Source organism: Zychaea mexicana, assembly GCF_025766255.1.
Source record: "Zychaea mexicana strain RSA 1403 chromosome Unknown BDB00scaffold_31, whole genome shotgun sequence".
Lineage (NCBI taxonomy): Eukaryota > Fungi > Mucoromycota > Mucoromycetes > Mucorales > Lichtheimiaceae > Zychaea > Zychaea mexicana.
The window spans coordinates 392,132-415,354 of record NW_026516694.1 but is presented as its reverse complement, the minus strand read 5'-3'; the positions used below and the strand labels follow the sequence as shown (position 1 = coordinate 415,354).

Genomic DNA, 23,223 nt, shown 5'->3' with positions numbered 1-23,223 from the left:
TGAATAAAAAATTAATGAAGAAATTAATAAAGTTAAAGATAATTATTTTTGGTATGTTAATACAAGCAATAATGTGTGCACTTACATAATAAAAGAGGTAAGAAAAATGGCCATATGTGTCACAGAAAAGTTAATACTAATCTTAATGGAGATAAACCTGATACCTTTGTACTATACATAGTAAACTTTATGTTCCAAAGAAAAAAAATAAAAAATCTACAAAAAAAATAGAAAATCCTAATTTACCATGCATAATTGTTAATGATGGTGATTTTATACATAAAACTAATAATAAAAGAAAAAAAAAAGAAAAACTAGAAAAATATATATATGCAACAGTGGAAGTTTTAACCTAGCAAATGTACTTAAAGGATTATTACAATAATAGGAACCAACGTTATCCACTATACACACTCAAATAATATATCTTACATAAAATAAAATAACTATACATATTATGATATTTTATTAGGAAGGGTAGAGTATCGAGTTATCTAAGTTAACTTATTAACTTTCATATAGTTATTTAACATATTGGTTTCATTAAAATCTTTCATTGATATCCAGCTATTTTGGGATTCATTATAACCTTTCCATTTAATTAGGAATATATAGGAATCATTTTCAAATTTATGATTTATTATGGATTTTATTTCATAAGAAATATTAGAAGTTGAATTATTTCTAATTTTATTTATATCCATTAATGTTCCTTTGCCTTTACCTTTTCTTTTTCTTTTCTTCTCATTGAATTTAGGTACATCTTCTTCGCTGGAAACATCTTTATTATTATCATTTTCATCGCTGTATTCATTATCAATAATCATATCAGTATTATCTATACTTAAATTATTTAAAAACTGTTCCTGTAATTTAACCATTTCATCTAATTTATTTTTTGCCTCAGATGAATTACTAATAACTATATCTATTAATTTAGCTTCGTATGGAAATTCAAAATTATCTGATTCCCACAATTTATGATATGCTTGTGTATTAATATTAAACTTTTCACTAAATATTTTTATATTTTTTAATAAACAAGCAACACGAAATTGAAGATTATAAAACTTTATGTTATCCATCTTAACAATAGATTTATTATTATTAAATCTATAAAATTTATTACCTATTGCAGCAAATTAGTCTTCTATTTTTGAACGGAAGCTACCAAAAACATCATTATAATGCCTTTCTTCTGCTGTTAAATCTACATTCTTTTCTTTGCGTATAGGATAAACAAAATTATTTAAAGATAAATCATATCCTTTTTCCGCACCAAGTTCTATAAGCTGATTAACAAATAAAGTATAACCACCATCTGTTGCCAATACATCTTGTTTAGATATTTTTTTATATAATTTCATATTCAAAAACATACTTCCGTCAGAACTATCAGAACAATAATCGCTTTTGGAAGCATATAAAATCATATCATTAATATCGCTAACAATTTGTGTACAAACTCCATTTTTTTTAAATTTATATGACCATAATCTTTCATGTTTTATATCAGTATTAATATAGTTAATTCTTGAATCATGACCATCTATTATAAAAGTTATGTATCTAAAAAGTGGTGGATTATATTTATAAGAAGATAAAATTCTTGAAGTTAAAGAAGAAAACATATTCTCCATAGAATCATTAACAATTTTATTTAACCTTTTATAGCTATCTTCATTCATCCAAAACTCTTTATAGTATTTGTGAAATGATGTTTGTGGGATAAACTTATTAATTTCAATACCAGAAACACCAGAAACTAAATGATATAATAAAAATAAACCTTTTTCAACTTCAAAATAAGGGCCAGGATATTCACAGCTAGTATATAAAACAACCAAAAAGAAAAAAACAGCTATATGACCAAGTTTATCTACTAAAATCTTTTTAATATCATCAATACCTTTAATATGTTTTAATTCTGTACGATGCTTGTAATTATAATTAATAATTGGCCAGTTATATTCCAAAAATTCCCACTTATTAACAATAATTTTGTTAACTTCATTATTAATCTTTTCATCTATTTATTGGTTATCCATTGTAATATATTTTTATATTTAATTAAAATTCCATTTTTTTTATATTCAATTTTAAAAAATATAATAATTTTGTAAACATGAGGAATTTTTATAAACCTTGAATATTTTGTTAACCTTAGTTTAGATGAAAAACTTCAACTAGTAAACATCCTCCTTAGGTGTGGTAGCCCGGTAAAGTATCAATTTTTGGTTCACCATTCGACTTCTCTCATTTTACTACAGATTGATTATCGCAGCATGGCCCTTATTTTCATGCGGGTTTAAAAGTATTGCTCAATACTTAGTAGCGTAATATCTTACCGTTTGTATACTTTTAACACGAGGAAGGGCCAAGTTGCGATGATTTTCTTTAGTGAAATGATAAACAATCGTGAATATGTTTTTCGTTTCTTTACATTACACTAATCAGGATGGCGTATACAAATTAATAGTGATCGTACATGCCGATCAACATTAGTACACGTCAACAGTGACAGAAAAGTCAGCGGCAAGAAACCACTTGAAGAACAAACGTCGTCGATCAGACCAGACTTCCTCGTTATAAACGACGGTCTTGATTTCGCCGTTGGTGAATGCGGTAAAGATGATGTTGGTGGCATTTCTAAAAAGGAAATCATGGAGCGACAACTGCATGTCCCAAAGGTCATGAAGGACATTCTTCATCGAGCACTCACGAAGGGTAACCATGCAGAATCGCTTGCCCGTACGTTGAGAATAAGTGCTCTGAACGCAAACAGTAAGTTGTCAATTCTACAAATTTTCTTAATCATCCAGCCAGATCGTTAATACTTTCTAATTCAGGCACACGCGTCCAAGCCCAAGTGCTTGATTGTCCGAAAGGATACATCTGCCGTTTGATGTCTAGCAATGAATACCAACTCCCGCAAAAAGCAGACATGATTTCGGCACAGCTTTTCCCGTTGATGAAGCTGACATTACAAGTGAAAGTATGTTGTCTTATATGTACTTTGCAAGGTCAATTTAACATTGATATTATAGCCACTGACATACACAATTGTCTATAATAGGCAATCACCAAGAGCACTATCAAAGCATTCAAAAAACATCAACGTGCCTAGGCCAAAAATGCCAAACAATCAGTTTTTACACTTAATTCACCATCAGCTCTCGAAATACCGCCCGCATCCACCATTTCTACCCTGAAAATATCAAAAACGAACGACATCTAGCAATGTCATAAACAGCGCGTAATGCACGCACACACACACACACACACTCACGCACACAGCACGCAACGCACACACAACGCGAACAACGCACACGCACACACTCACGCACACAGCACGCAACGCACACGCAACGCACACAACGCGAACAACGCGCACAAAACACAACACGCACACACACACACACACACACACACGCACACACACACACACATACACACAACACACACACACACACACACACACACGCGCGCGCACAAAACACAACACGCACACACACACACACACACACACACACACACACACACGCGCGCGCACAAAACACAACACGCACACACACACACACACACACACACACACACACACACACACAACAACGCAAACAACAACAACACACACACACTCCACATCACACTTGTTCTCTTTACATGAGTAACTCTATTTTGTAACTTTTTATTTCTATACCTGTTGTAGTGAAACATGCTTAGTGGTATTCTATCTCTTTTTCTTTTTTGCACCACTACATACAGTAAAGCAACTGTTTATTTTTTACAAAGAAAAAATACGGGTCACCATATTTTTGTATCCTCGTTGTATATTACTATCCTTCAACCAACCGGTCTCGTGTTATCTTTTGTAATCTTTTTCTTTAAGAAAAGGATATTACCGATATAATTGAAATGACGGTATGCCTTTCTATAGAGAGGAAAGCACGGATTATGCTATATCATGTAAAATGCAGTGTAAAGTCCGAAAAGAAAAAGGTATTACTGTATGTAGTAGAATAGGATACGCACATAACAAGTCTAGAGAATTTAGTAATCCCAAGAAGTAATCCAGCGATGTGGAGACTCAGAGATACTTGCATCCTTCGTGTATAAACAATGGCAGAAACGAGGAACGTTGCGTGGTCTGTGCTCATATCATTATCGGTAACAAAAATTGAACAAGGGGGCCGCTTCTTATGCGGTGCATCTTCCAGCGGAAGATGCCGAAAGGACGATGAAAATCATAGCACACAACAGCTAATTCGGCTTCGCAAAAAAAAGCTCTTGTATCCGTACATTTAGCATTAGTAAAACAGCACTTTTAATATCATATTTTCCGTGTACATATGATTTTGTCTTCGTACACTTAGAAAAGCGTATGTCTATTATTATGTCGTGTTTTGTAGGCGAAATGATATTGGTGTGTATATTCCGGGATAATGATATAGTATGTAGTTTCAATAGCAACAACGCAAGAAAAAAAGATGAGTAGAGATAAGCTTACGCGTTGTTAGGCAACAGCTTCACCGGATTAGCCCATTGACAACACTAGTTTATTGTATATACTGTTTCATTGATTAGTCACCCAGCTGGGTTTGGTTGCTCTCTTTTGCTGGATGCATTGTTTTTAAATAGTCCTGCACATGTGAATATTTAGTGCTGACGAAATAGGCGCCACGTAAGAGAAGCTCCTATGTATTCTCTACATTACCCTCTTGTAACATGATGTCAAGAGAATGTAGACAGCTTATGAGGATGGAAGGAAAAGGTAATAGGTAATTGTTCGCTGAGTATGGAGGGATGATTGAAAATTATATATAATGGAAGAAGAAAGACAAACCCCATGGAACGATTGAAATGTATGTAAGAAAAACAAAACTTGTCATGCATGAAAGACGCCACCAAGACACGCCATGATAGTAATTTTGCACATAACTTACGGGCAGCAAAAGTAACATTGAGTGTTCATTGAGATTTTGAACGTGAACACAAACGTGATCTTTGGCATAGGGGGATTTTGTCATGCCTGTAAATGAACATTATGGCGCCTTGAGCTACCACTAACACCAAAGTAACTTTTTGATATGAAGGCTAGATGTCACAGCACTAGGCTATATGACATCTTATTTTTTTATTGATTGTTGATATGACGCTTAAGACCTTTACAGTCAACCCCCGTTTTTTGCAGCCATGGGATTTCGGGAGATTAGGCTGCAAAAAGCGAGAGGCTGCAAAATACGAACGCGTTACACAGGGCAAAATTTAAAGCCGTGAGCTGTCATTAATTATACACCAATGACAGGGTTACTGTAGTAACTGAGAAATATAGTACTGAGACCGACCCAGTTTGTTTATTCCTTTCTCTTCCCCGTTTTCTACTATCCTTAATGCCACCAAAGGCTGATTACATAAAGTTTACCGAAGATCAAACCAATGAGATACAGTAATAAGAATTCAATAGAACATCTTGATATTAAATATTTTATCTCAGATAGCTGATAAGAATATATAGATGGTCGGATAAAATAATCGGTGTATATGCTTAGTGGGAATTTGCAGGGCACCTTTTTTGACCTGCAAACTGCAAAAAGCAATTTTTATTAGTGAAAAATGGGATTTATCCAAAGTTTGCTGCAAAAACTGAAGGCCTACAAAAAGCGGTCGTGCAAAAAACGGGAAAGGCATCCCGGCAAATGCCAAATCGTCAACGGCGACCCCAGCACCAACTGCCGTCTCTATGGAGAGAGCATTGAACAGGTTGCCTGGTTTAACTATCTGGCATACCTTTCTGTTCTACCGGCATCGAAGTCTCCCGTCTCATCAACCACAACGCCACAAAAACCACTGATGCTATGCGCGTGCTCTGGTCCCTCGGTGCTCACCAATACAGCTTTGGCCTCGGCGTCACCCTTCGTTTGTATCGCTCATTCATCCGGCCCATTCTCGAATATGGGTTGGCCATCGTTACGCTTACCGCAACAAATCTCAGAAAATCGAACAAGCTCAAACACGCTGTATCCGGCTGGCGCTCAACATCACTGCCGTCAGTGCCCGAACACCCACAATATAGGATTTTGCGTTGGAGATGGGGAAAGAAGCCCGAGTTTTAAATCCCAGAGATCATAGTTTTTCATTTTGAAGACTATAGTTTTTCACTCTGGAAACCATAATTTTTTAATCCCAAAGACCATAGTTATTCAATCTGGAGTCCATGGTTATTCAATCTGAAGACTACAGTTTTTCACTCTGGAAACCATAGTTTTTTAATCCCCGAGATCAGAGTTTTTTAATCCCAAAGACCATAGTTTTCATTCCAAAGACCATGGTTATTCAATCTGAAGATCATGGTTTAATCTAACTGAAGATCATGGTAATCTAACTGAAGATCATGGTTTTTCAATTCAGAGGCAACTGATCGCCTTAAGGCTATAATGGAGTACCACGAGCAATCCACACAGTTTAATGATTTCTAAGACTTGTTTATACATAAGCCTTTATGCACCAAGTAATGGAGAAATCATTGAAACTTTGTGCGTTGGATAACATACATACTTATTTATGTTACACATGCGTAAGCGCCTTGAAGTGTATATGCACATATCTAAAAAATTACCAATATTAAAGAGCATGGAAAGTTCTCGTTTGGCGTTGTCACTATTATGGTGTTCTTCTGCATCAATTTCATCATCGATATTTAAGCAACTTCTGACCGGCGCTATGCAATGTAGGAGCGAGTGATCTAGGATAATGCTATACGCTATGCTATATATAACTGAACAATCGGCAAATAGTGATAGTAACTCTTTTGAGTAAACACTTTAAGGACGGATTTTTTAATAGACAACTTATAAGCATCGCTATGAGTGCTCTAGCAACGAAAACCAAAAGATTCAGATAAATTTCTCGCTGCACTATTCATCGCTCTATGCTTTATTAGTTGATTGTTGTAGTTACTAGCTAATATTAATTTTGCCATGCTTGTAAAACTACCATCTCCACATGTTTACCATAGACTCCAGTTGGAATAACTATGAAATCCAAATTGAAAGAAACTATGGACTCCAGATTGTCTAACCCGATCTTCAGTTAGAGTAACTGTGATCTTCAGATTGAAAATCTAAGGACTCCAGATTGAAAAACTATGAACTCCGGATTGAATAACCATGGAACTAACATGAATGATGAAAAAATTTCAAAAAAAAATCCAGATGAAAACATGTCCGAATGAAAACTATGAACTCCAGATGAAAACTATGAACTCTGGATTGAAAAACTATGGTCTTTGGGGTTAAAAAACTCTGATCTCGGGGATTAAAAAACCATGGTTTCCAGAGTGAAAAACTATAGTCTTCAAAATGAAAAACTATGATCTCTGGGATTTAAAACTCGGGCTTCTTCCCCCATCTCCAACGCAAAATCCTGTAGTACCTCTCCACCTTGCTGCCTTGCCGTCCACCAAGTTACGAGCGCGCATTCTGCAATTCAAGTTCCTCTATCGCGCGTACGAAATTCTACCGTCTACATTACTGGCGTGTATTGTCACGACTTTCCTGCGTCAACGTGGGCCACCCGAAATTTGGGCTGTGCTCAAGAGAAACAAGCTGTCAAATTTTGACAAAACAAGCCCCGTTTCCACGTCACCCTCAACAGCATGTGATCGACGCCCACCTAGACCAGGAACTGCATGACCGCCGCGAGAAATTCACCTCAGTGGCCCGTGCACTCTCGATACGCCAATGGGATCCCATTCTGTTCCTCCCACTGCATAGCGCCGCCCGGCATCGAATGGTAGGATGCACTGGTTGCCCTCCTGCCCCCTGAAGGACTGCCGCTGCGGTGTGCACCAAGCAAATCGACGCCACTTTTTGGACTGCCCGCTGGTTGGGCCCAGCATCCAGCGCCTGCAAGCAGCTTTTCCCGATTCTGTGCCTGCTGACCAACACCCGCTCGACACCATCATGAACACACTACCACGTAGCTCAAGAAGTCTACGACATGGACATTGGCGCACGACATGGCCGCTGCTCATCAACACGCTCAGGAATATCAACATCTGCAGCCATCCCGATGCGGAATTCGACCCTGAACCAGATCCACGACTGGCCCTTGACCAGTCTTTACCACCACCGCCAATAGCTAGTACTTTTACCAGTGATACCACCTCTCCTCCCTTGTTACTCTTTGTCCCTGACAAACCCTTTGTATGTATTTCTTTTCTTCTACTTTCTTTTGTATTATCCACGTTTCACATACCTTCGCCTCCTCTTCTGTTTTACAGTCGGGTTTTTCTCCCCCTGAGGGTTTTCCCGCTTGTCTCCATCGTCCTTTATGTTTATCCTATACTCCTCTTCCTGTCGAATCACAATGACTGGCATTGCCTGATGGATGTTGCCGCTAATGTCATTTTCACCAATAATAAAGATAAAAATAATGTTTGAACTGCAAAAAACGGGGGTTGACTGTATATGTGAAATGCTACATCTCGTACGGAAGAAACAACGTGTCATTCTAAACTTACGCAGTGCTGAAGTGCCTTTGAGATAGGCGTATAATGTAAGATGGAGATATGTAGCGAGAAATCGCATAGTAATAGCTCGTCAATGTCTGAGAAAACCACGTCTTGCTCATCTCGCGACAAGTATTAACTTTGATCTGCATGAAACACCTGTTTTTAAATCAATACAGTAATACTTTTGATAGCCAATAGAAGCGTGTTCCAACGCTACTAACGTCGACGACACGTTGAAGATCTCGTAGATGAATTTTTTCTGTGGCAATTAGCTCGAATATCGTCTATGGATGCTCGCGCTCTCCTGCTAAGACTGCTCTACATTCCCTTTTATCCATCGTGCTTGCCCAAGTCAGTAGTTCGGGGATGGTGTGTCGCGACGTTGGGACAGACATGGCACGGGCTCTGCCAACGAGCACATCGTTACTGCCAGGGATACCAACGTTACTGGTAGCTCTTCGTCGTCTGACCCGTGTCTGTTCGACTGGCGTCAGCTTTTCCTTCTTCATGATTAAACGTGTTTGGCACTGATATGCCACCCTGTGGTTCGTCTTCTTGAACATTGGTTGGATGTTAAATCACCGGACTAGTAACAGCAGCTGCTTCAGGCAACTGTATAGATGATACTCCTAACGTTGTATATACACATATTAGAAGAATTGTCGCTCCAATATGGTTGCAATGATGTTAAGCCAAATATCTTACATGGATTGATAATCTCAGCATAGGGCTTCGGAAAGTGGCCGGCATTACCACTATCCTCGCTTGATCCATACCACCAATCACTATCATCACTTTGGAGCGGCTGAGTCATATTAGTTTTATTTTGGCAAACGCTAGATCATCTTCTCGAATTTCTACAAACTCATACAATGCACGGACACGGAAAGCTAATTTTTTTAGGCCATCGGCGTCTGCTGTCGCTGCGCTTCAGGGAAAAAGTGGTTGCAGGATTGTACCTTCTGCAATAATTTCCACATAAGCCCTCGGGAAAAAGCCAACCTGCTTGGCTAACAGGTATGTCTTATACCACCAAATCGCTTTAGCTTTCCTTGTGCGGATGAGTCCATCATCTTCACCGAACAACAAATCATCACTACGAGCACCGCGAAACTCATACAATGATTTGAGCCTGTAAGCTTATTGTTTGCTTTGTTAGACTCAAAATTCTCTGCTCAATGCAAATTATCCATGCAGCATACGTACTGGTGTCAAAATCGACTTCGTCTTCAATGTCCACACCATATCCGCTGGTTCCTGCAGTTGTTGCGCAGTAACTTGAGGTTCGATTTGCATTGCTGCTTCTGCCTCTGCTTTAGCTTTTCCCTCTGTCTCTGCTGCCGCTGCCGCTATAACCTCTTCTTCGTGCTGTTTACGACGTTGCTCCAAAAATACTTTCTGCTTTCATCGCTCTCCCTCCTCTTTTTCCTTCTGTTCTCGCTCTTCTTGTTCTTGTTTGGCAGCCTCTTTTTGTTTTCCACGGTACTCTTCAGCTTAGAGCCATTCACGACGACGTTCTTCAGCCTCAGCCCTAGCGGCTTCTCGTTAAAAAAAACCTTCATTCGATCTCTTCTTGACGAAGCCGTATTTCCCTAGCCGCACGTTCTGCTTCCTGCCTTGTCCTTTGTAAAGGTGCTTTTCAACTGCCTTTTCTTCCGCTTCTCGCTTGAGCGCTAATTCGCGTTCGCGCCTTTCATGTTCCTCGATTTTCTTTCTTCGACGTTCCAAGACCTCTGCCTCTTCTTTCCTCCGTTTTTGCGCCCGCACCTCTTGTTCTTTTCGCATCTGCTCTTCCTCCGACTGACGTTCTTTCTCTTGCTCACAGTGTCTGGCTTCTCGTGCAGCGGCTTCCTGTTTTTGTTTTTCTTGAATCCACCTCTCAAATTTTCGCACGATCGTTGCTGATTATATTTGTTGACAAACAAGAGTCATCGTTGCTCTATCACTTGAAGGGAAGGTACTACATTTTTCACATTTTCAAACCATTGTAAGTGTTTTATGAGGGGGTAGTATAAATTTGGATGTCAAAATCTTTAAACTTACTGCTCATAATCGCACTCCATTCGGTATTGAAACATGATGTCTTCCAGGTAGACTTTGGTACCGTCTTCCTTAGTTTGCAACAACCACTTCTTGTCTTCTTCCATGCTTTGAGAATCTTTGATGAAGCGGTCTTTTGCTTCGGCTGTCAATTCCCACGAGCCACTTTTCGATGTCTCTGTTGATGTGGTGGGTCTGCTTCTTTTTGATTTGCACTGTTCTTTCTTGATGCTTTCAACTTGTGCTTTGATGTCGTCCCAGTCGATATTTTTCTATTTCAAATAAATCAGTAAGAGGTTGCATTTGATAAGTTTCGTGTCACTCACATCTACTATGTTGTCGACGTTCAACTGCTTCGCTACTGTTTGGTATCTCTTAGTCCAAACACGCTTGACATCCGTACGCGAATCGGTGGTTGCAGCCGCTTCGCTGATGCATGTGTCTAGAAAATCTCGCAAAGAGGGTTCTTTTTCCGACGCCATGTATGTTTTGACATATGTTTCGATCGCTAAGTGTAAAGTGTACAATTAGTAGATACTTTATTGAAACACTGTTTCAACATACTTTGCTGCGCGTTGGGTCGGCCATCAGTGCTTGTAGATGTTGCTGTGGGAACAATGGTTGTTTTGACAACGGAGGTATCCTTAAAATGAGGTTTGCGAGATATTGGGCCTCGTCAAAGTTGGTTGGAATTTACAGGTGTCGCTGATAAAAAAATAAATGGTCCAGGAAAAATGTAAGAACTGACTCTTTGCGATTTTTGGCTTGATTACGTTGATGTGTTTTAAATCCTTTTGACCGCGTTCTTGGTAATTGCCTAATGAGACAACTGTGTATGTTAGTAGTTATAATAGCAATGTTGAATTTACCAAGCAAAGTACATATATTGAACAACATACCTTGACTTGTAGTGCTAACTTCAAGGGAAAAGCTGTGCCAAAACCATATCTGTTTTTTGCTTGAATTGGTACTGAATACTTGAAGATGTATACTTTCGGACAATCAAGAACTTGGGCTTGGACGCGTGTGCCTGAATTACAAAGTATTGATAATCTGGATGATTTAGACAATTTGTAGAATTGACAACTCACTATTTTGGTTCAAAGCAGTTATCTTCAAGGTGCGTGCGAGCGATTCTTCATTTTTCCCTTTCGTCAAGGCTCGATGAAAGATGTCTTTGATGACCTTTGGGACATGCAGTTGTCGCTCCAGAGTTTTCTTCTTACTGATGCCACCGTCGTTTATAAGAGAAAATCCGGTCTGACCGATCAACTTTGTTCTTCAAGTGGTTTTATGCCGCTGACTTTTCTGTCACTGTTGACCCGTACCAACGTTGATTGGTAAGTACGATCGCTATTAATTTGTATAAGTCATTATGGTTAGTGTTGAAATACATGTTCATAATTTTAATCAATTTTAATAAAGAATAAATCATGCCTACCTCACCCAAGCCTTGAGAACAACGGTCAAGGTTGTCCCAGCAATGCACAACCAGTCTTGTTCGGAACCGTTAGCGATCATTTCAATGGTAGTTCCGTGTCGATACAGATCCAGAAAGTCAAGAGGAAATATGTTGGATTTAAATATTATTCTTGTGGTTGAACGTCAGGGTCAAAGAAGCCAAAAGCAGTGATTGCCTTCCAAATGCATTTGACATATTCGTCGTCTCTTGTTACTTCCTCCTCCTCTAGTGGTTCTAGTGCCTTTTCGCATTGTTCAAAGACTTCTTGAACAAAATGGTCCAAAGAAGGGAAAAATATCCCCTCCTGGTCTGTGCGCAGCAAGTTGAGCTCTGCCAACATCTGCTTTGTTCATGACGGCAGCGAAAAACGGGTTAGCGTGTACGTCAAAGGTGTCGATAAGCGATGTCTGGATGTCAGCTGACAAAAATGAGGTGTTTCTGGACGTTGTGGAAAGGTCGACGACGGCCCAGCAGGCAGTTGTGCGGATTGCTGTGGGATGGAAAACGTAGTGTCGCCTGTGAAATGGCCGTAGCGGTCCGTTCATCCTTGGCGTTGTAATGATGAAAACGGGCTTGTGGCGTTATTGACATCGTTCTCATTTATCAAGGCAACGGCCTCTGAAACAAAAAAAAAGTAGTGCTGTTGCTGCTGTTGTTGCTGTGTGCTGAAATGACCGTTAACAAAAGCAGGTTGTGGAGGTGGAAGAGGTGGAAGCATATCGTCGTGCGACACGGGGTCGAGTTTCGGGTGGTTCCGCGGGCGTTGGCAGGGTTGTGTTGTAGTTTTAGTGGCCGCTGTCTTCGTTATTGGGTCAACTGGAGAAACACGCGTACCAATCGCAGAAACCAGTCTTGGTTGTAGGGGAAACGCCAGGTGGATACTCGCATAGTTTTGACCGTTACTATCATTATCGCAAGCCAAATATCCGTCGCAGCCAAATATCCGTCGCAGCCAAATATCCGTTGCAGCCAAATATCCGTTGCAGCCAAATATCCGTTGCAGCCGGTTTTGCTCTTTTTGTAGATTAGGCAAGCATTCGTGCCTTTTGGATTTCAATTTCTTCGCTCGACAAATCGCTCAGGATGCTTCGAGTCAATCTGCGTACGATGGCGAACGAAGAGAACTTTAGTGGTGGTGGCGATTCCACATTTATGACGTTCAAATCAAAAGTCGCTGTAACGGTACTGGGCAGGAGATGGAAACAGGAGCAGTTGGATTGATAGAACAGGGCTGCATTATTTTAAAAGAATGTACAAAATGACCAACAGTGGTCAGTGAGTGTTGTGCTCAACGAGAAAAGAGGGAGGTGTTACTGTGTGCGTGTGTGTGTGTGTACGTAAGCGTATGAGTTTTAATAATACAAGCATGTGTCCAGCCAAGTTTTTCCATTTCAATCGTAATATCCTCGCGTTTGACAGTGCTTTCGCTTTCAAACACCTTGTCCACCTTCTACGTATTGCCAGTCGTATCTTTTGACTTATCCAGCAAGTCGCAGAATGATAGAATGCCGCCACAGACGCCAAAGTAGATCGCCTGGGCAGCAACATAGCTGTAATGAATCCACTATTAGCTTTAAAAGTCTTTGGTCTAATATTGGAAGGTAAGTGCATTAAGACTTTCATAACCCGTAACACATGCCAAGGATACAAAGGTTGCTTTGAGCCTGGTCCTAACAGGTGAATAGAGGATTCAGATGCACCTTGTTTGGCATGGATCTTATCTACCAAGCAACATATCGACCTGTGCCCATATCTGTGTTTTTCATTCCCCAAGATCACCACGACTTCTGTCGTCTGCCCAAGTGCTACGCTGCTTTGACCACCATGCGGGTAAGAATCTTTTTAACTCTTTCATGCGCCAGTTCAAGTGACACGTTTGAATTAATGCTAACACTCTACGCAGTCCTTGGTTTTGCCAAACGCTGATCGCTGCTTTGTATTACTTCTATTGTCAGCTCACTCCATCGCGTCCATCATGTCATTAAAGTGGCTAAAACCGCTGCAGAAAGACGCCAAGCTGGAAAGTAGCCCACCTGCTGCGGTCAGCATCAATATTACTGTCTCGAAGGTGATATGCATGTGCCCTTTTGGTATCGCTTCGAATGGATCTAGAGGAAGCTGTCAAAAGTCTCACATTCTTCTTGACATTTTCAAATATTTTAAACATTCTTCCATTCCCCTTTGCTCTCTCTCAGCGCCTTATCAGACATGAACTTTCTCACGAACTGTGTATTTATTGACGAGTCTGCTTTCGATATTAATATGAAACGGTCAAGAGCATGGTCCACAAAAAATACTAATGCTATTGTTACTTGGTGGCCTACTACCAGAGCAAACACAGCGTCTAGTTTGGACGCCATCTCTGCCGCAGGTTTGGTTACACTCGGTGTAAAGAAACCAAGACCTACCAAGAAGAGAAAGGCTGAAGGATGTATAAGTCCAGGAACTGTACATACCGGTTCACTAATCAGTTTCTTTGAACTGACTCTCGTGGATTAAATGTACATAAAAAAGGTCTCTATGTAATCATGGATAATGTACCCATTCACAACGCATGATAATATATAGAAGTACTGTAAATATTTAGGATCGAAGAAATAGATGTGTGTATCTTCCTACTTACTCTCTTGAGCTTAACCCAATAGAGCAATTCTGGGCAGTGGCTAATAGTAAGGTTAAGCGCAATAGATTTTTGCAGGAAGATACTCTGTCAAAAAGAATTATGGAAGCCTGCAACAGCATAGGAGGTCTGTATCGCATCTGGAAACAAAGAGCCCACGTGATGGTCACTGACAGAGTGCAATGATAAGATTGAATGAGGTACTTCTAGTGATTTGCGACGACTGCGTAAACTTGTCAAGAAAACCAGAATGCCTGCCAATCTGGACACACCAAAAACAAATGTCCAGAATGCCTGCCTGTCTAGACATGGAAGGTATTGTCATAATTATATTTTTTTCTTTCACAACATGGCTCTCACAATGAAAGAACTTAATTCTTACCTGTTTCCATGCACAGGTGAGAACTGTATTTCTGTCTCAATGATGAAAAGGCAATCCTCAATCGTACATATTGAAGACTATTACTAACAACTAGAGTATGTTGTGAGTTTCAAGAGATACAAAGGTAAGATGAAATATTAAATGGGGTAAATTGCATAATTTCAATACTTCTAGACGATGTACATATGTGCTGATGGTGTCATTTTAAACGATGGTGACCATCGGGATGAAAGTAGGGTTGCACTAGGTAAACGTCGGCACAAAATGATGGTTGAATATCAGTGTAATATCAGTTGAATATTAGGTGAGTATCAGCTAATATTCAACTGATATTCAACCATTTTTAAACGTTTAGTACACACACTGTTTTTGCCAGTGCATAGTCCAAGCCGTTTCCATAAGAATTCTGATATACTTGCATTGTTCTGCACCACCGGTTCCTCTTGGCCGTCCACCATTGACCTTCTTGCACCAATACATATTTCCAACCTCCACTAACGTGGTGCTACCTCTGACCTCAAAACTGCCAGCTAGGTGGCTGCTTTCTTTTAGGTTTGGCTGGCCTTTTGTGTCCCTTGGACTGAAGTCAAATGATTGTCCTTCACCAGTGCAAGATCGACACTAATACCTGCGGGACTCTGGTTATCTTTAAGCCGAATAAACGTCGCCACAACCACACCATCATTAAACGCGTTCACATCAATCCACTTGCTACCAAGGAAGAACTGTGCCTTATTTAAGCCTTTTGTATTTTACATGATCACCTGCTTTGCTCAGGACCTTCGTCCATCAGATAACCTGTTTGTCAATAGCACAAGACCTCATATTACTGTTCGAACACAAACGATATCAAACTACTGTAGTTGCACTCTCTGGTTCGCCCGACTCCTTCGGTTCGCTCTCTTGGATCGGATCTTCTTTGCAATTGGTCTTCGCCTTCTGTTCTCGATACTCATTACCAGCGCCAACGTTTACTGCATACTGATGTTACAAGTTTCATTTTGGCCATTCCAAGCTCAATCGTCTAAAGTTCTCTCTAAATCAGCATATATACTTCTATGTCAGTTTCGATGGTCTCCTCAAATTGAGGGGAGATTCATCGACCGTCAATTCCTTCATTAGACCGTCGATTCCGACATAGAAGTATATATGCTCCCACCCACACAAGTCCCATTTAGCTAGTCGCTTTGGAAATCAACCATATAGATAACTGTTCTTTTTTTTTCTTTCTCAGTCATTTGCCCAATAAGAAGATCACAGCATATATATACTTTTATGTCTCCACCTATGGTGGTCTAATGAAGGAATTACTGATTATTTACTGGGAAATGAGCTTTGCACCGGAGAATCCTATTGTTATACCGAATAATCATTATATCGAATATCGTTATACATAGCGAGCAGGCACTGAGAATATATTTAAGCGAACGGAAATGTAGTTTAACGGACCAGTAAAATGTTTATGCGATCCAAACCCACTTTTTTTCAATTGGTTACTAACTCAGGTTCACATTTGTTTTGCCTACCACTGTATATTTTACCCAACTTCTCCATCATGCCTCGTCCTAAAGCTTAAAAGAAAGCTGTTAAAAGCGCATTCGCACGGAAATTGGTACTTCGTCACTACTGTGCAGCAAATTACAGCTAGTAACCATCAAAATGAGGGCGCTTTTGACTTGCTGAAGTGGAAGAAAAACGGAGATTCCCACTTACGCGGAACATACAATGAGCTCGTCCCTTCACGCACCCAAAATGGAGAACTAAAACAACCGAGGCCAAAAAGAAGGAAGAGGCAGTGAATGCACACATGTCTATCAATTCGCTCTTTCTGATTGTCGAACAGCAGCAAGCTATGATAGCAATGACGCTCCAAGCCGCATCGACAGAGCACAAGGAGACGATGATGACGACGACGACGACAGGTACAGCATCGCTCATCATGAGGTTATTTTGCTCTGTTTGATTGAGGCACTTGATGAGGCGACCCTGGGTCTAAAGTCAGTAACGAAAGAGGATGACAAGGACTAACATTAAGCGTCATTTTGCCGTGAAAATGTATATCAAAAACGTCTTGAAATACAAAATATCATTAGGTCAGGCATCCAAAGAAGCAGCAAGCGTTTTTCTTCCAGAAACCAACGTCCAAGAACACTAATACCGCAGCCGCACCATTCCCAAGTGGAGCAGACGAATTTTACTCGGCAGGCACCATTCCAATGTCTCAGCAAGGGAAGCACGAAAAAAATATGTCCCAACTTAATCATAAAGACGTAAAGGACCAATGCATTGAATGGTTTAAACGTGAAGAACCGACGCAAAGGGATCAACATCTTTTTAAAAAGCATATTCTTGAGGATGCTATTCTACCAACCGTATTAGGAACAGCCGTCGTGTCTGTTTCCTTACAAACTTTGCGCATGTTTATGGATATATGGGGCTTTAAGTATCGCAAAAACACGAAAGGCACCTATTTCGAGGGACATGAGATACCAGATGTAGTTCAGTATCGACAGGAATGGGCAACACGGATGATGAGACGTAAACAGCACTTGGACGACTCTGAAGGCGAAGACATGGAGATCATCATCGAGCCAACATTGCAACATGGAGACAAGAAAAAATGGATCATGGTCACTCATGAAGAATCCACATTCTATGCAAACGATGGAAACGAGAAAGGTTAGTTTTCCGAAGGCGAAGCACAAAGTAGAGGGAAAGGGACCTGGATTGTCTATTATTATCAGCGAATTCCAGTGTAGTCCCTGCCATGGTACGATGCGAGTTGACGGAAGGGAGTCGCGCACGCTCTTTATTTCCGGTGCAAATCGAGAAGGATTGTGGTGTGCGGACAACCTTATTGTGCAGTTTAAGGAAGTTACGAGATTATAAAAGAACTGCATCCGTAGTGCATGGGATTGTTTTTATTTGACCAGTCTTCCAACCATACCGCTTTTGGCCCTGGTGCTCTTGTTGCAACGCGAATGATCAAAGGAAGAAAAGTTTACATCAAAACAAAGACAAATACCACTTCAAAGACACTCAATATTACCACCATCAAAAGAAGCACATCGTCAAACAGACGTTTTATGTTACGAAAAGCAAAAGGCCGAAAAGCGGCATTGTGAAGCAATGCGCATACATTATCTTACATAATCCTTCGGCATCCACACTTATAGCACTATTTTACGCTAGCATAACTTTACCTTTACGAGGATTTGTTTTCAGTCATTGCATCACATTTACATCGTTTAGTAACTTTCCTCCACAGTGTATTTCAAGGAAGTGACTACATGCCCAAAAAAGCCGGTCCATCTAGTCTTCCATACAAAAACCATGAATCTAACATTTATGATGAGGAGTGCTGGATGTTGTAGTCAGATTCTTATGACAAATCATATTACTATTTTAATACCAAAAGGTTCATATTGCCCTTCCGTAAAATAAATTTGCAGCGTCTTTAACGTAGAGATGATAATCATGGTCACCACCGGAGAGATGGGTTGTCATGGTAAACAGTGCAGCGTATGGGTACCTGCATTCGAGATTTCTTTTTGTTTGAGAAGTAACTAGGTATATTACTTTTAGCTTCATGCCTATTTGCCCCACTTTGACCAAACAGCAAAGTTGTTGTATGACAATGCACATCAGTTGTGTATGAAACTTTTTAGTATATCGAGTATATGGACTTTTTTAATTCATTTCTCTTATGTGTGAATCCTCAATCTCTCTCCTCCATCAATATATTTTAAGTAGTCTACAATTACAAGTGTGTAGTACTCGGTTCCAATGATGTATAATTTCGATTTCTAAGCCGTGATAAAAAAGGAAATGGGACATTCGATCTCTAAGCAGAGCGACATTTGATTTTGCTGCCATGCGACATTAATTTCTTTTGAAAAGTGCGCCATTACTATTAAAAACCCGTGTACGTCATATAGCGACAACCAAGTGCCCGGTAATGATTTACGTTTGGGCAGGATAGTGTATGCCAGATGTAAATACCAACAAAAAAAAAAGGCGAGGGGGAAAACACAGGTACACTCACACCATGTGTAGTCGTAACAATGACAAAAGCGATGCGGTCGGCTTCCCACTTCCGTTACCCGCCCTTTTCTTTTTTTGCCAACAACAACAATCATATTATGTACGGTTACTGGTACAATATGTGTAACTTGAAAACCTCTGCGTGTTACCCACCTGACGCTTACCAATCCAGTCTATTATATGCGGTTTTGTAATAATAACATGAAAAAAAAAGGGTTGTGTGTTTATTGTTGTTTATAATCATTAAAGGGGGGGTGAAAGCGAGTCGCTCTATCTACTCAGCAATTACGTTGAAACTCACACGATGCAAGTGCGTGTCATTCAGAGTTTCTAGCCAGAGAGAATAAGAGAGGGACTATAGGGTCATAAGAAAGTGCTAGTGCAGAGAGGATAAATAGCTGAAGGGTAAGGGAGGGGGAGAGGTAACAAGTAAGGAGTTGGAGGGTCAAACACAACGATAATAATAAAAAGAAGTTTGAAAAAAAAAATCTAAAGAATGAAAACAAGGCAAAGCGGGTGTGTTTTTTTCATTTTCCAAGTCATTATCCAATTTTTTTTGTTTGATTCTTTTGGGAGATTCTTTTGAATTGAAGAATCCCTTCTTTTTCCGGATTTTTTTTTAATATCTTCTTTCTGGTTATATAAGAAAAGGCGTTTCTCGTTCGTTGATGGTGTTGTTGTTGTTGTTGATGCTGCTAATTGGGAAAGATGGTCCTTTAGTTAAAAGGGTGGTAACTGGTGTTCTTGTTGCTGGGCAGCAGCAGCGGTTTCCATGTCAACACCCATCTCACAGGCACGTTGCTTGAGGTAAGTGTACATCTTGTATTGCAGATCGACCAAGGGTGAGTCGTTTCTGTCGACGTTCATGGTGTTGAATTCGGACAGATAGGACTGGACGCCGACAATCAGGTGGAGCAGTGAGTCTTCCTCATAGTCGTAACCACCGTTGTTGATGTTGTTGCTGATGTTGTTGGCGTTGTCTTGGTCTTCTTCTTCTTGTTGTTGCATTTCTTGTTCGTAGTGCTCGTATTGTTGTTGTTCTTGTTGTTCTTGTTCTTGGTCATCATTGAGGTGATAGTTCTCGGGAGCATGAAAGTTGTCGTATTCCATGTCCATCATCATCGTATCTTCATCTACGTCTTGTTGCTCGTAATAGGCAGCGGCATCATAATAGTCGGCCGTCAATGCAGCACTGGCGACGGCACGATCGTACTCGGCAAAGTAGGCTTCCTCTTGTTGTTGGGCAAAGGTAAGTTGTTGTTGCTCGTAATGATGATCCATTTTTTTTTCTTTCGTTTTAAGTTGTAAGATGGGGTTTTTCTTTTGGTGGAGTGATAGAGAGAGATAGTTAAGAGAGAGCCAAGAACAAAGAGATATCGAAACAAACAAGTACAAGCAGCAGCCGAAGAAGAAAAAGAAGAAGAAAACAACAAGAAGAGTCTTTTTTTTCTGTGTGTGTGTGTGTGTGTGTGTGTGTGGAGAGGAGGAAAGAAAGGAAGGGAAAGAATGACCGTGCTGGGGGAGAGGGAAAGCTTTTATTATTAAATGAGGAAAAAGGAAAGTGGGTGTAGTGACCGGGGCCCTGACTTTGTCAGTTATTTTGTTAGCTTTGGATGATCCTTTTTATACACACGCCAGCGGCTTCGCTTCTTTTTGCTCGCAACGTTGCACAAACCACGTTGCGAGATGTGAAGGTGTATCGTTCATACGCGCTGTGTTATGTCCGTTACCGTTTATAGGCACCTGCTGCCATCATTACGAATGCACACAACTCTCTCCCCCCCCTTCCCTTTCTTTTGCGCCCCCATCACCCCTTGCAGCAGCAGCCCACAACGCACATTGGTGGTGGTGATGTTGATCAACGTGGCCCCAACGCTCTCTTTGTACACCCACCCGAGCACCTGCCTTTTGTACTTCTTTGCGGCCACTTTGTATCATCCTTATTAAGGCACTTGATCATCACCGTCATCACCAGCAACGAAGACTTCCGCATACAAAAAGTAGTAGTAGTAGTAATAGTAATAGTGGTAGGAGGCGCCGCCACGACTACTAATATACTCTTCTGGCAGACAACGTGTTTAATAACGAACATCTGCCAAATAGAAAATGCCGTCAGACTAAAAAATTTTGGCTCGGTGGCCATATCCGTAGTGAGGAATTTTCGTCTACCGGTCACAACAAATATTGTAAAGAAAGGAAAAAATAGGTAGAAGCAAGTGCAAAGTGTATATTTATGATATGTTTGTTTACGCGAGAAAAGTATTGAAAACTATTACAAATATATGGGGAAAAATAAAGTTGTGGTTGAGTAACTAGTTCAATTTCTTTCTTTTTCGTGTATTATCATTATTTGCACTACATGATGGGTGAGATCTGTTTTGACTGCCAGGGCAATTTTGTGGATCAGTGCAGCCTTCATTTTGACAAGTCCGGGAATATTTTTGCTGTTTCTTTGGTGGTAGGCTTTTGAGGAAATCAGCACGGCTTATGCTTGATGGTGATGATGATGGAGCTCTAGGTTGCATTTGCCGTATATAATGCTGTTGGTGTTGCGGCTGGATTGCTTGTTGCTGAGGTGTAGGACTATAGTGCATATGCTGCTGCACTTGGAATGATGGATATAATTGCGGCGGAGGCAGTTGCGGTTGTAGTGTAAATGTAGTAGGCGGTGGCGGTAATGCTGACATGGGTGGACGTGCAAAGGAATACAAATCAGATTGGCTGTAAACTTGTTGTTGCTGTTGCATTGGCCGTGGAGCAAGCGGTTGGTAGACAGAAGATCTAGATTGCAGTCGTCTGGATGTACTACGTTGTATTGAGGATGGCAGTGTCGGTGCTGGCGGATTCGATCGAGGCTCCAAGACTTCAGCAGTACGGTCAGAGTTATCACGTATTTGGGATCGTGGGCGAGCTGTACCTTCCAAGCTATTCCTTATCACCGCGTTCTGACTCCATTTGTTGAAATGTGTGCGCAGATACTGTGGGTACTTATAAAAAATATTGCGCCCGTCAGTATGTGTCGAGTTCCATGACTTGGCAAAAACGGTCCACCTCGTTGAGTTCGGTTGCTGACTGTTGTAGAATTGAGATATCTGTCGGTTGAACAAAGCTACCTCTTCTTTTGTATGTACAGGTAGTATTGGATACCGGGTGCCTTGACGAGATGCTAAATATGCTGCTCTCACAGCTGCATTATCTCGTTTGTTGGCCTGTTCAATTGATGGTCTGTAACGCTGCATGCCATATGTATCCAAGCTTTCGTCGCTCGTCTTGCAAATGTCAAACTTTTCTTCAGTCGAGGCCAACAGATCCGTGTTCTGCCAATCAAGCCAATGTTTTGGTAGCTGCAATTCGCGTCGCAAGTATGCAAGCTGGATTTTGTTATTCATCCATATATCGTAATGTCCCTTGTATTGTTTGCCTGTGCGATTCAGCGTACCAACCTGCCACATAAGAAAATGTTCGAGTTGTTCAGTAAATTGGTCACTTTTTTCAGGCTATGAGATACACTTACATGTAAATTATGTTGTGTTCGATATTCGACAAGCAAATTAACCGCAAATCTCGGACTCGCATTGAAAGCTCCAAAATGCCTCTTTAAATTCTGGTGCACACCGCCCTCAAGAGAGTTTGTTCCCCTTAGACATTGATATACTGCCAAACCATTTTCATCCCGTCGTCGAAACAAGTACAATGATGTCCCAGGTGGATCGCTCAAATATCCTTTGCCAATAAGCTGTAGCAAATTTCGTGCGTCTTTCCAGGCCTGTTTGTCAAATAAGGGTCGACCACTTGAGGCGCATTTCAGAGGTCCAAACGTCATGAATAAATCGTACACATCTTGTACAATTTTTGATGGTGGTGGGACAACGCGGCGTATTCGCTCGTTAATCCAAGATTTGCGACGCCAACGAACTAAAATAACATGGTTTTGATATTTCAAATTAAGCTTGTTGTCGCCCACAATGAAAGAGAATCATATAGATATATACCCAATTCAAATCTCTCTCCTTTTTCATGCAGAACCCGGGTGACAGCTGCAACATCTCCAGAATCCATCCACAAAATTGCGTCGGTTAATTTACGTTGGAATTCTATGCGTAACCCATGTTTCTTTGGTATTGAGATTCTCTTGAGCGCATGCCAAGCATCTTGGACGATTC

General features: G+C 40.5%; 7 protein-coding genes across 7 annotated transcripts; 4 read left to right on the top strand and 3 right to left on the bottom strand.

The window, feature by feature from the left end:
- Nucleotides 1-5,783: 5,783 nt before the first annotated feature.
- BDB00DRAFT_737855 (uncharacterized protein) lies at nucleotides 5,784-6,011 on the top strand (the record flags this gene model as incomplete). Its single annotated transcript, XM_053118411.1, has 1 exon — nucleotides 5,784-6,011. A coding segment is annotated over one exon (228 nt), but the record flags the coding sequence as incomplete, so codon positions are not given.
- Nucleotides 6,012-7,129: 1,118 nt separating this feature from the next.
- Nucleotides 7,130-8,139, top strand: BDB00DRAFT_928587 (uncharacterized protein; the record flags this gene model as incomplete). The annotated part of the gene is made up of 3 exons (XM_053128929.1): nucleotides 7,130-7,169; nucleotides 7,260-7,656; nucleotides 7,982-8,139. The coding sequence occupies exons 2-3, from the start codon at nucleotides 7,359-7,361 to the stop codon at nucleotides 8,137-8,139; spliced, it is 456 nt and encodes a 151-aa protein (XP_052980374.1). The 5' UTR covers nucleotides 7,130-7,169; nucleotides 7,260-7,358.
- Nucleotides 8,140-10,057: 1,918 nt separating this feature from the next.
- BDB00DRAFT_787527 (uncharacterized protein) lies at nucleotides 10,058-12,073 on the bottom strand (the record flags this gene model as incomplete). The annotated part of the gene is made up of 9 exons (XM_053120710.1): nucleotides 10,058-10,388; nucleotides 10,556-10,824; nucleotides 10,879-11,060; nucleotides 11,117-11,224; nucleotides 11,301-11,369; nucleotides 11,452-11,483; nucleotides 11,545-11,582; nucleotides 11,881-11,905; nucleotides 11,994-12,073. 9 exons carry the CDS (start codon nucleotides 12,071-12,073, stop codon nucleotides 10,058-10,060), a joined length of 1,134 nt encoding a protein of 377 aa, XP_052980373.1.
- A 65-nt stretch (nucleotides 12,074-12,138) lies between these two features.
- BDB00DRAFT_871855 (uncharacterized protein) lies at nucleotides 12,139-12,605 on the bottom strand (the record flags this gene model as incomplete). Its single annotated transcript, XM_053126877.1, has 2 exons — nucleotides 12,139-12,357; nucleotides 12,438-12,605. The coding sequence occupies 2 exons, from the start codon at nucleotides 12,603-12,605 to the stop codon at nucleotides 12,139-12,141; spliced, it is 387 nt and encodes a 128-aa protein (XP_052980372.1).
- An 834-nt stretch (nucleotides 12,606-13,439) lies between these two features.
- Nucleotides 13,440-14,431, top strand: BDB00DRAFT_820913 (uncharacterized protein). Its single transcript, XM_053123343.1, has 3 exons — nucleotides 13,440-13,615; nucleotides 13,700-13,844; nucleotides 13,918-14,431. Exons 1-3 carry the CDS (start codon nucleotides 13,512-13,514, stop codon nucleotides 14,224-14,226), a joined length of 558 nt encoding a protein of 185 aa, XP_052980371.1. The 5' UTR covers nucleotides 13,440-13,511; the 3' UTR covers nucleotides 14,227-14,431.
- Nucleotides 14,432-16,823: 2,392 nt separating this feature from the next.
- Nucleotides 16,824-17,700, top strand: BDB00DRAFT_871853 (uncharacterized protein; the record flags this gene model as incomplete). The annotated part of the gene is made up of 2 exons (XM_053126876.1): nucleotides 16,824-16,960; nucleotides 17,115-17,700. 2 exons carry the CDS (start codon nucleotides 16,824-16,826, stop codon nucleotides 17,698-17,700), a joined length of 723 nt encoding a protein of 240 aa, XP_052980370.1.
- Nucleotides 17,701-19,780: 2,080 nt separating this feature from the next.
- BDB00DRAFT_762685 (uncharacterized protein) lies at nucleotides 19,781-20,068 on the bottom strand (the record flags this gene model as incomplete). Its single annotated transcript, XM_053119347.1, has 1 exon — nucleotides 19,781-20,068. The coding sequence occupies one exon, from the start codon at nucleotides 20,066-20,068 to the stop codon at nucleotides 19,781-19,783; it is 288 nt and encodes a 95-aa protein (XP_052980369.1).
- Between the last annotated feature and the right edge of the window lie 3,155 nt (nucleotides 20,069-23,223).